Source organism: Sceloporus occidentalis, unplaced genomic scaffold, assembly GCF_023333645.1.
Source record: "Sceloporus occidentalis isolate IW3139 unplaced genomic scaffold, rSceOcc1.0.p SCAF_34, whole genome shotgun sequence".
Lineage (NCBI taxonomy): Eukaryota > Metazoa > Chordata > Lepidosauria > Squamata > Phrynosomatidae > Sceloporus > Sceloporus occidentalis.
The window spans coordinates 5,636,312-5,648,662 of NW_028317014.1; the positions used below are offsets into that span (position 1 = coordinate 5,636,312).

Genomic DNA, 12,351 nt, shown 5'->3' on the forward strand with positions numbered 1-12,351 from the left:
CCTCAACCCGCAGACTGGTGCATGCCTTCAGAAAATCCCGGATGTTTTCTAGGCACTCCGCTTCACTCTTGGGCTCCGGAAAAAACTACAAAGAACAATGGAAGATTGAAACATACAGACCGATCAACTACAAATAATTATAGTATCGCACTAAACACATGCAAGACACGGAGACACTGATCTCCCACATGCATTATTGCAGCCCTCTGCTAATCGGCCTCCACCTCTTTCACCATTTTCCAATCCGTCCTGAATAACTCTGGGAGACTTGGGTTCTTATCCTCACTACGCCAGTCCCTCCATTGGCTCCTCATCGTTTGAACATTAAAACCTGAACTCCTAACCCCTACATACTGCTCCCCAGCTTTGCTCCGATTTTCTTCCCTCTTGAAGAAAAAAAAGTAATCGCTTCTTCCCACTCCTATGTCCAAACTTGGGGTTCTTTGATGTAGTGGCCGGCTAAGCAATATATGGCCATAAAGTGTGACTTAATCCCCAATATTTATACCTTAGCTAGATGGTTTTTTTGAGCGGTATCTGCTGGGTGTGCGCTGAACTCTTGCTTTGTTTAGTCTTCAGCCACCAATTTTCTACACTGCAATCAGATCATCCTTACCCAAGCAGAATTTAACATCTCAATCCCTTCCACCTCCTAATAGAATGGAATCTTCAGAATGAGAGGTTCTGTAACAGCATATTACGTTTATCACGTTCCCTTCATTGTTTGGCAGGGTGCGCTTCAGTCTCTTATATAGGACTAAAGGTTCTCGGGATCCCCTTGGAAATTTGGGGAGGAGAGAACTAAATCATTTGGTGCTCTGTGTGCCGGTATAATCTTCTTGCGCTGTTTCGCAGCAAATGCAATCATCTCCAGTCCTCAAAAGCACAAGATTTCAGTATCTTCTCATATTAGCTCAATCAGCCTTACCCACAGATCAAACTCTGACCCTGCCATCTGAATGTCGCAGCTGGAATTGAGACTCGTCAGACCAGGCTATGTTCTTCCAGCCTTCCATTGTCCAGTTTTGGTGAGTCTGTGTGAATTGTAGCCTCGGTTTCCTGTTCTGAGCTGACAGGAGTGGCACCCGGTGTGGTCTTCTGCTGCTGTAGCCCATCTGCTTCAAGGTGCGACGTGTTGTGATTCTGGATTCTGCAAACCTTGGTTGTAACGAGTGGTTATTTGAGTTACTGTTGCCTTTCTGTCATCTCAACCAGTCTGACCATTCTCCTTTGACCTCAACAAAGCATTTTCATCCACACAACTGCCGCTCACTGGATATTTTCTCTTTTTCTGACCATTCTCTGTAAATTCTAGAGATGGTTGTGCGTGAAAATCCCAGTAGATCAGCAGTTTCTAAAAATACTCAGACCAGCCCGTCTGTCACCAACAACCATGCCATGCCCAAAGTCACTTAAATCCCCTTTTCTTCCTCACTATGATGCTTGGCTTGAACTTCAGCAAGTTGTCTTGACCACGTCTACATGCCTAAATGCATTGTTGTTGCCATGTCAGTGGCTGGTTAGCTATTTGTGTTAACAAGCAATTGAACAGGTGTACCTAATAAAGTGGCCAGTGAGTGTATATTCTGGAGGAGATCCCAACAATCTGCTTCTGGACCATACCACTTTTACTTCAACAATGTAAGAAGTCCTAAAACTACCTTATATGCAGGAAAGACATTTACGGGTGAACTTATCTCGAAGACACAGTATGAAATCATTTTTATAAGCGTGTTATCGCCTACACCTACGTACACAAACACTTAAGAAGCAAGGTTATCACAAAAAGATTAGCCGTGCAATGTATGTTTAACATGTGAGCTCAAATAACTACAGCTGTGCTACGCACGGAAATAGAATGGCATCAATTATTCTATCAGAAAACAAAACACCAAGTTGAACGTCAAGTCTATTCCCAATATTATAGGACTTTGGACACACACCTCCTGCTGCCTGTGCCCATTTCTCACACAGAAAGTGCTTCCATTCATTTAATGGGGGTGTTTTTCTGCCAACGTCTGGCTGCTTATAGACCCAGACTGGCACTCTGGCACCCTGGGCAAATGCCTAACGTCCAACAGTGCCGCATACTTAACTTATACTGACGCTCCAGTGGCATCCAACCTTCCTGGTGCTGGTGAGTAACAGCTCTTTTCACACCTGTCATCTTCCTCTTCACTAGTATCTTACACTTATTCCTCTTGATGCCACCATGCCCACTTCTTCATCTCAGTGACACCCTTTTCCCTTCTCAGTCCTAAACAGTATGGCCTTGTGTTGCAGGATGAAAATCGCCAGTTTCTCCTGATACCCAAACTTGGGACCCCTTAGGTGGCCATCATCATGATTGTTCTCATTATACTCATGCTTGTCCCGTACTGGGTGTGGAGAAACATACTAGAACTTCTCCACTAGCATTTCCTCCACATCATGTGTCTGTCTGTGTCACTCAGTTCTCCATCTACCCCTAACTGTGTGAGCAAAGACCCTCTGCTATTGCATGTCCTGTACAGTTTTGCCCAGACTTCCCAATGGCCCTCTTTTCACTTCTCTCCATGTCGTCTGCTTACTTCATCCACTCCATTCACTTACATTCAGTCATCCTTGGCACACCAGGTCACGGTCAACCCTCAGACAGTCGCTCACAGTCTATTGTGACAACATTGTGCATTTGTGTGAAATTGGCAGTTTATTTTCATCAAACTACTTGCAAAGTGATCTGGATGTGGTAATGGCGCACTAGGATAGAGCCCTGCGCGGGACTGTTTTCTTAATCCCGCTCCCACAACTCATTCATTCATACTGGTTCATAAAACTCCCCCACCCGCTTACCTAAACTGTAGATTTCCCACACACTCCCACAAGGCTGCCTTCGCGTTGCTCGCACTCAGTGTCTCTTCTCTTGTCCCGCCCGAGGGAAGCGGGAACAGAATCATGCAACGTAAATTCACGTGACCCTGCTGGGTTCCTTGGCGGACGAAGAGAAGAGACTCTGTGTGCGAGCAATGAGAAGGCAGCCTTGCGAAACTGCACGGGATTACTGGGACCCGCAGTTGTCTGACCGCCCGCAACACCTAAAAAAACCGCCCGCACCCGCAAGTTGTTTGATAGGTCCCGCGGGACCCGCATCCCGATGCAGTCCTCTACACTAGGAGCTGTGGTGATGAGTTATGCGCGCTAAACGTGTATGTATTAAACAGGGCAAACGCTTTAGGGTACAACAAGGTAACTGCCTTAAAGTGTGAATGAAAACCACAAAGCATCTCAATGCAAAAACAGGTAGTTGCGGCCATACAGGCAACATCTTAAATTAAAATAAATTTGGAATGACAAATATATTTTGAGAAAATGTCGTAAAGAAACAGTTTCTAATCATCAGACGCAATACAATACCATACATCACATTACTTTCACAAACAGAACCGCCTTTATCCTGCAGGAAAATGTATACATTTTACATAAACAAACAAAAACGTATGGAATTAACTTACTTATCTGATATAGTAGACTGTTGGACGGCAAAAAGCTGGCACTTAACCCTTACATTGCCAAAGAAGAAAAGAAAAAAAAGAATCAGAGTTATCGTTCTGCCAAGGATGCTGCAGCTCCAGAGCTGGAGCATACTGTCCCATCCTCAGAGACATAGAAGCGGGCTATCAAAGGCAGGAAGAAGCTCCCATAAAAACCCCATTAGACTCCCTGAAAATGTCACTGAACGAGGGCTGAAGCGGGCAGGCAGTGACTGTCTGCATAAGTCGGAGGGTATAGACAGGACTCTATGTATTTAGAATGTATAAAGTGGCCCTTGGCTACCAAATGCAGTAAAGTACATATGATGGTTGGACTGTACCTTTTAAGAAGGAGCTAATTGCATTACCCAGACCTGTTGATAAAGTATCCGAGTTCCAGCAGACAAGAGATACGATCGAAAGGAAAGAATCCCAGGTGCTACTGACCTCTCACACAGCCTGGCAGCCCACTTCATCACTCATGCAATCTACTCTCAGTGACAGGAAGAGAAAGCAAACTGGGCTGGAAAACCTCTACGGACCAATCAGCAACTCACAAGGGGCTGACCAATAGCAGCCCAGAAAATCTGCCAATGTGTGCAAGGATTACAACATCGCATTCAGGAAGCAGGCAGAGTGATTGAGGCTACAATACCACAGAGAAGCTGAAACATGTTAACACAGACCACGTGATTGGGTGGAAAGCAGTGCTTTGGCGCCACCTGCTGGATAATAGTCTGAAGTAATTTGCCTGAACGAAAAAGGAGAAGGAGGGGGCCACAAGCTGGCATCTCTATAGAAACAGATCATTCTGTGTAATAAAATATGTAACACTTTTCATCAGCACTATGGATTTAAAAGACTGAAATACATTTATTTTGGCCACGAGCGCCAACACAAAAAGCGGGATACCAAAGCAGGACTGTTTTTCCTAAAAGGTATTCTATCTATAGAAGCAGTTTCACTTCATTGCTGCCCGGCGTGATACTTACCTTTATGACTAAACATAAAGTACTTACAAAATAAAATACTTTTGGCAGACTCCTCCACGGTCTGCCAATTCTCAACACTGATTGGCTGCCTGAAGCTGCCAATCAGTGGCTGGAAAAACTGCGATTTAAAACAATGGGTGCATACCATGCATGCACACAGGTGAACTCATTAGAGACACCCCCCCCCTCCCGCGACATTTGTTGAGCCAGGAGATTCTAAAAGGCTGATCTGGGAAAAAGTTTATATATTCTGCGCGGATTGATGTCATTTTCACTGACTGCTCTCTTCACGCCCATTGGATGGACCTCATACATTCGTTTTTAAAGGTTGCGGGGAAGTTTTGTCATTTTTTTCGTCATAAAGCTCTCATCACTCACGTGTGACGTATCAGTGAATAAACAAGATGCTTTGCAACCCTTACTAAGTGAATAGACCCAAAAACTCTGATGCAACAGAGTTCATTCACGAACAAGCATATTTAGCACCCACGAGCTTTGTAAGTCAAACTGTTATGTTATATAATATTTGTCATGTCCTGTCTACCCATTGTACAGCGCTACGGAATATGATGGCGATATATAGCATTGGCTAAACACAGACTGCCATGGTGTAAATGGTCCAGAAATAACTGCCCCACTGAGGAGCATAATGCCCCTTCTAATAAAGCATGGGGGCTGCTGCTGCTGCCGCCAGAGGCTTTGTTGGTCTAGGCCATTAAGCGGACATCAAAACATTGTGACTTGATACGAGGAGAGCGGAAACTCTGAGGAGGAAGCGAGGACAGCGATGAAAGTGTGAGCGTGTGAATACTGATCATGGCCACTTTGCTCCCTTCCCCCATTAAAAATGTTGGAAAGCATGCATGGCATCTACGGCTCCTGAAGACTGAGCTGCCTCTTTAGTGCTGTGCAGAGGACCTGCAGCTCTTCAAATCTTATTTAGTTAAAGGGACCGTCTAGTGCAGGGCCCACCGATAAACAATGCGCATGAGAGGACTTTGATATGCATTCTTTACCAAAGAAAAAAAAAAGTAAAAAGTACTTTTAGGAGAAGCTTCAGCTCCAGAGCTGCAGCACACTGCCCACTGCATGGCCCTGTCTTTTGGCAATGCTTTTGTGTTTTACATTCAGCGGGGGCAGTTCTTGTGGAAGAGGTTAATGTATATATGGAGGGATTCTGCAGAGCCCCCCAATGCATTCATACAGGACAGGGACACAAAAATTTAAGGAACACTAAGCTATTGCATGCATTATCTTAAATATGATGTAATAATTACATAATAATACAGCAGTTCCCCATCTCTGCTGTTGGTACAGAGGCCAGTTAAGGCTTCCCATGCCCTGTAAAACCTCCATATCTTAAAAAAGAAAATAATGATTAATAATAAATATATAGTCCTAGCTGATCTGATTCATCCAATAGACTATAGATAGATTTTATTGCAAGCTGCAGCTTTTGTGCAGATCCGGCCTCATTCGGTGTAAGCGTGTCTGATAGTTGAAGTATGTTAGGGCGAGTGTGTAAGCGTGAGAGTGTGGGTGTAAATGTGTAGGTTAGTTATGGGGACAAGGAGCTGATGGGGCCACTTGGCTTTACTTCCCCTCCCCAGATTACTTGCCATGGGTTTTTGAGCATCCTATCTTTGGAGAGATATTTGCCCCATTCCCCAGCCTCTGCATTAAACTCCCAGGGCGTTTCACCAGCCCCCTATAACCTACTGACAGAGCACCGGCACTCAGTGGGTTAACCTAAATCCGGCGCTATCACGTGACCTGTAAATTATGCAAAACCTTGACACTTGACAAGACGGGACTCGCTGCGGCTTCTGAATTATTAACCCCTTGTAGCCCCCGGTGGCCTAGCCCGTTCCTAGCGTTGGTTCAATAGGTTGCGAATAATCGGAGAAGGTTTTACCCCCAAAATGTTTTCTCTATTCAAACGAATTATTGGGCCGTGGTTTGGCGAAGAGACTTTTGAGACCTGGGTTTGCATATACGAGCAGGGCGTCTCCCAGCCCTCTGTCACCCCGGTAATACATACACGATAAAGAAAGGCATCGATCGCCGATGTACGAAACGTGTTACCTTTTCCACCGATCCCGGGAGCAGCCGGTTCATCAGCCTGCAGAGCACAGCGCCGTCCCTGAGGCTGCATTTTAAGAAGTCCTCTGGGTCGCAGATGGTTTTCTTGGGAGAGTTTAATACCCCCAGGGAGATGAGCCATGTGACGGCCTGCTCCTCCGGGTTCATAGCGGTGCCGGGCAGCTCGGACAAGTCAGCCGCCTCTGCGATCGCATCTGCGTCACTTCTTCCTTTTTTTGCGCGGGTCGGGCTAACGTTCGCAGGCGCCGCACCATATAGAGCGACAGGCAGGAAGCGCGCGGCTCCGTCTCCGGCCGGCTCTCAGCTTCTCCTCAGGTACCTCGCAATGCCTGCCTCTAACCGTCTGATTTCCGCCGGAGCCACACGCTTTTGGCGCGACGAGGGCATCCCTGCTTAAACACCGGTGACTCCCGCGATGGGAGCTCTGGCCCGCGGTAACGGGAACCTGGATGTATTACGAGGCGGAAAAGGGAAACAAATTCCCAAACAGGCTAAAGATATATTGTTGCTCTTTAGAACTAAACATAAAATTTAAAACTTTTTTACCTTTTATTTCTAATTCCACATAAAACAGGAATAAATTCTTCTTTTTCTGTGTCATGGAAGAATTTATTCCTTTTCTGTGTGGAATTAGAAATAAAAGGTAAAATCTTTATTTTTTTTGTTTGATGCGAACGACACCCTGAAGGCGGCGGTGGCGGCGATGTCAGCTGCTTTACTCCATGGCGGCTGTTACTTTTCAGGCCAAGTTGCTTAACAAGAAGGGGTTCATTCACTAATAATGAGGGACAAATCCTGGCGGTTTTCTCCGTATAGAGGATATATGTGATATACCAGAGTCCCATCACCTCCAGCACTGTAAATACTCCCATTGGGTTTAATGGGAACTCTTTCCTACTGCTAATTGGTCAGGCATGACGGAGGAAGAGGGCAACTGCCGCAGCAGGGCTGCAGTTTCTAGGCCAGATAAGTAGTCAGAGTCCCTCTTCTTTAGACGGAGTGGTGGACGTTGCTGATTTAACTATACATTATACAGGGCCAGCCAAGCTCTTCCTGGTACAGAAGATCTCTGGGGTTGGCCCCTCACAATGCATTGTGAAGTGAAGGAGCGAATACGCAGCTCTCCCTTTAACAAATTGACCTTAAGAAATGTTGGAGCTTTAAGATGCTAGAATTAGATGTTCAGGAAGTTAAATTAGTTATCAACTAATCCATGATAACCAGGGCTGCACCAACTACTCAATAAAATAGATTAGTTGAATCAAATTGTTCAAATATAGGATGAGGTTTGAGATTAAATGGGAGCAAATGCTGGCAGCCAGCGAACGCCTCTGCTCTGAGCGGTGTCACATGACCTTCCGGGTCGCCTAGACACCAGGGATTCTGGAGCATGGGGGACAAGTCTGGGGATGCATTGTAATTCTGTGCCAATTTGCCTCCCTGATATGCCTTATACCCCATTTTCCACTCTGCCCACCAGCTATGCCTTATTACCTATTTGCCAATCTGCCCCCCCCTCCGATATACCTTATACCCCCCTATATGCCCCGCCCCCAATTTACCGATGGATCCATAGACTTGTCCCCGTGCTCCTGACTCCTTGGCGTCAAGTGGGGCAGCCGGTGGACATCTGCGCATAGACAACCTCCGCTGCTACCCGGGACTTCTATGGCTGAGCACCAGAGAGTCATGTGACGCTGGAACTCCGTCATAGAAGCCCCAGAGGAAGTGCTGGTAGCAGCGAAGGTTGTCTGCGCGCATTGCACAGGCGTTCACCGGCTGCCGGAGAAAAGGATCCAGGTTCCCTGCGGCGCTTCGGGGGATCTGGATCAGTCTTGTGGTCTCTGTTTGAGGTCTGATTATAAGACAAGGGTTTTTCAGAGCAAATATACGGAAAAATACTTGCAGCTTATCTTCCTTCTGGCTGAGTGCTTTGGGAGTTGTAGTCCACAAAAGTGTATCAGTCCCTTAGTTTATAATGAAAAGTGTTTAGATGTAAATTGAGACCTCCATTGGGTGTTATTCTGATTCCTCCCTGTGGCATCACCGTCTTTTAGCGTCTGAGCAGTCACGCAGTAAAATGGCAGATTCTGTCTAGTCTTCTACGATGCGACGTTTTTAACGGATATATCGGCATGTTTTACAGAGGCCAATTTTTTTTTGGGAGGGGACCTGTTGCAGCAGCTGATTGTGGCCCTCCGGGACAAGTACTCGTGTGTGGATAAGACACCCATTATCCACCTGGAGATTCATAGTTGATCGTCTTTTATGCCCAATTTGCCTCAATATTCAAGCTACAGATTGCTTTATCCATTTCCTCCACATAAAGACCTAATCTAAAAAGATGCTCAGCCCCTTACCAGAATTTCTGCCAGGGTGGCCCCCGTATCTCTCGCTCCTCTGGCTCTGGGGCCACACGCATGAACGTCCCACACAGAACATTTTGTCTGCTTACAGGAGCTGCTTAAAAACATTGCCCCTCACTCATCTCTTTACAGAAAACACCACGTTAAATGCCGTGACATAACCCGATATCCCGGGTTTATATTTTGTCCTGCGGTCTTCTTGAAAATAGAACGCTACCAACGTGTTCTCTGTGCTTCCCAGCCCTGTTACCGTTATTCTAAACACAGCAAACATCTCTAGCTGCACAGCACCCTCCTCGCCTGTTTTCTGTCACATACTTGCGTCCCGTTTACCCGATGCGCAGCATTTTAATACAATGGCGCTACACAAGTAATTTCATGTCGATCCTTAGGTCTTGAAAACTGAGATTATACACTATACGCTAAATGTAACCCGGACCCACCACCTTCCATACCCAGCCAAGATAAATCTCACAACTCCCTGCCTACTTCTAGGCTCAAGAGTGCAGAACATCCGACCCTTCACTCGCCAGGAGTTCCCACATCAAGTCCCGCGTTCGTGGTATGGCAACACGTCCTCATTTTGTATTTGACACGTCAAACTATTGCTGTCAATGCTATCCGAGTGATGTCCTCCCTACATATTTAGGACAACTCCAATTTACTGCATAGAGGCCCAAGTTGTGTCATTACCACAGCTGAGGAATTAAACTCCATGAATGAAGCATTTTACACACCGAGTTTTGAATTATTGAAGCGGCAGCCGATCACACGTACGCCTGTGAAACGTGGAATTAGCCGACTTCACTTGGCATTCTAAGCACGTGCAGACATGTTTACTCATCAAAGACAGCTAAGGGAGAAGCTGCATGAAAAACTACATTTGCTAAATACCTCTATCGCGTAAAATGCACCAGAGCCCCTGCAGTTTAACATGGAGTGCTAGAGTCTTACTACAAGAGCCTTATGGAAATTTTTACTGAATTTCAGCCAAATATTAAATGTGATTTTTTTCTTCTTCATAAAAAAAAGTATGATCTAGACAGGAACCAGGGACTTCAGAGAGTTCCTGCTGATCTTGGATGTGACTTAGTAAAATTTGTTAGACTGGATGGACGAGAAAGCAAAACAGAACTTGACAAGCGCACCAGCAGTCTAACTTCTAATGCCCGCATTGTTAAAAAATCTAATTTGCGCAGTTTTCACAAATAATACACAATGCCATTTCAAAAAAAAAAAGTAGTGATTTTATTATGAATGTACAAAGATCAAAAAACATGGTATAAATGCAGTTGTAGCAGATGTCCAGCTGAAGAACATTGAGAGGAAAACTCGCTGTTGCCAACTTGATTGTGATTTTAGTGGGAACATAAATTCAGCTAATGGCAATAGACCGGGGGCCATGGGCCAAGCATTCGTGTCACCTACAGGTATAGCGGACCAGCGAGACTAGCAGGCATGGCTGCTTTACCTGCAACTTCATCTGTATCCCTAGTATGGTAAATACTATGTAGGAAGCAATTTAAAGCGGCTCACATAAGAACCATTCACTCCATATCTTGCTGCTCATTGGCGACAAGCCTACACGATGTGACTATTAACCTCTACCACTTTTTAGACGGCCACCTGTTTACCACTCAGAATGAAAGCTTCCAAACATAAGCGAGATTTATTCATCTTGTACTTTGTTTAATCACTGTACTTAAATGTTTAGTAAGCCTCTCCTGCACCCTACATACTTATGCCTGTTCACCCCCTTTATTAGTTCATACCTGTATATCTTACCAAGTGTATAACTGCTTAGATTTCAGTTAGGTGTAATAGTGAAAAGCATAGGTGAAAATGCCATCACACCTAACCGTCTCGTGACCGTACACCAGCTTTACCAGTTTATGCGTGTCAGGCCACATCCGCTTTTGGCCAAGTTTACCTTTCTTTACCTGATGATCTCAAACCATCACTTCCTGAAGCTCCACAGGGATATTCCTAAAGAAAAGATTAAACAATGTCAATGTTTGAGTTTTAAAACAGGCACATCTGACAGGTTGTCATGGAAACTAATTTGTACAGTCCCGTGAGCAGAAAGTTGAGGGAAATTTTAAAGTTCTTTTAACACGCTAGAGGACACTGCTTTACAGAAGCTGAAGAGTGCCTTCAAAATCACAAGTCATACGCCAATATACTAGGGTCTTACCAGAAGCACTAAACCATAGGTGGGTCCTTCAGAAGCAGCAGCTCTCAGGACGTCACGTCAACCTGGAACAAACACGCAACATGAGAAATCGCGCTCCAAACAATCATACCCACCCTTACGTACATTACCACATCTGCACAGCGTTTTGTTTGGAAAGGAACATTGGGATCAACTTATGGCATGTAGTTTCCATTGAGAATTGCCACGTTTGAATAAGATTTGTTGGGTCTTCAGAATATCATTCAAGTTTTTGAACCAAGGGTTCTCATCGTAAGTATGCACGTGGCCACAAGCTGCGTTCGTGTTTTATGCTTTGATTTGACATCCGTGGATAGTTACGGCACATTGACGGCCCTAAACAGCACATTTCACATGGGTTTTTAGTATCTGTGAAATCTTGCCCCTGTATCAAACGAAGGCATCCATTTGTCTAATTGGTTATTTTTATTCCAAGAATACGGTTGTTTAGAATTGGTATCCAGCAGTGCCTTTCCACGTTTCAATAAAACTCACTTCCATTAAGTACAGTACATCTGTACAATGTGGATATGACTTAGACTGTACAAAAAAAACTAGTTGTCTTTGCTTACCCCTCATTGCAGTTTCTTGGGCATTTGGTGGTTTATAGCAGAAAGATTCACTTGGTTTAGTCTCATGATCTTTTGAGGCCTCTTTGGATTTGGTTCTTCCGTTAGCCTTTAGAATCATTCCTTTGAAAGTGACACTACAGATTTGCAAACACATTGAAAGTAACAGCACATACGGTTTTGCAGCTTCTGTGTTACGGGGGCTACTCGGTTAACCGTAGATTATGACTTAAAAAATCTTTACAAGTGGGCAGACCGTCCCGTTTCATGGAAATTGTATGTAGGGTGGGTCAGCGTTATCCATTGTTTTGATCTTACTGGACATAAGCTTTACGATCCATTAGAGCCCATTGGAGTCACATTTGTTAACGTGGGCTCAGATTAAGCAGCACACTTTAATTTACAAGAAACATTTGTTATGTCTTGGTCTCCTTTGGATTCGATGGGTAACCATTAAAAAGCAAGCTTGATTTTGCGTTTCAGTGAAACTTTACTTTGGAAAAAAAAACTAAAAAAAAAAAAACACAACACTAGTACATAGTTCAAACTACACATTTACATAGCATAAACATCTAACAAAATGTGAAGCTTAAGCAATTA

The 12,351-nt window shown here is 44.7% G+C and overlaps 1 protein-coding gene across 1 annotated transcript in view; it reads right to left on the minus strand.

Moving 5' to 3' along the window:
* LOC149298185 (rho guanine nucleotide exchange factor 6-like) overlaps nt 1-6,751 on the minus strand; it is a 37,447-nt gene extending 30,696 nt beyond the window's left edge. The window contains exons 1-2 of the mRNA XM_089487655.1: nt 6,587-6,751; nt 2-85 (exon numbers count right to left, since the gene is read on the minus strand). Of these exons, the coding sequence (XP_089343781.1) occupies nt 2-85; nt 6,587-6,751 (249 nt within the window). The remainder of the gene's footprint in view (nt 1; nt 86-6,586) is intronic.
* Between the last annotated feature and the right edge of the window lie 5,600 nt (nt 6,752-12,351).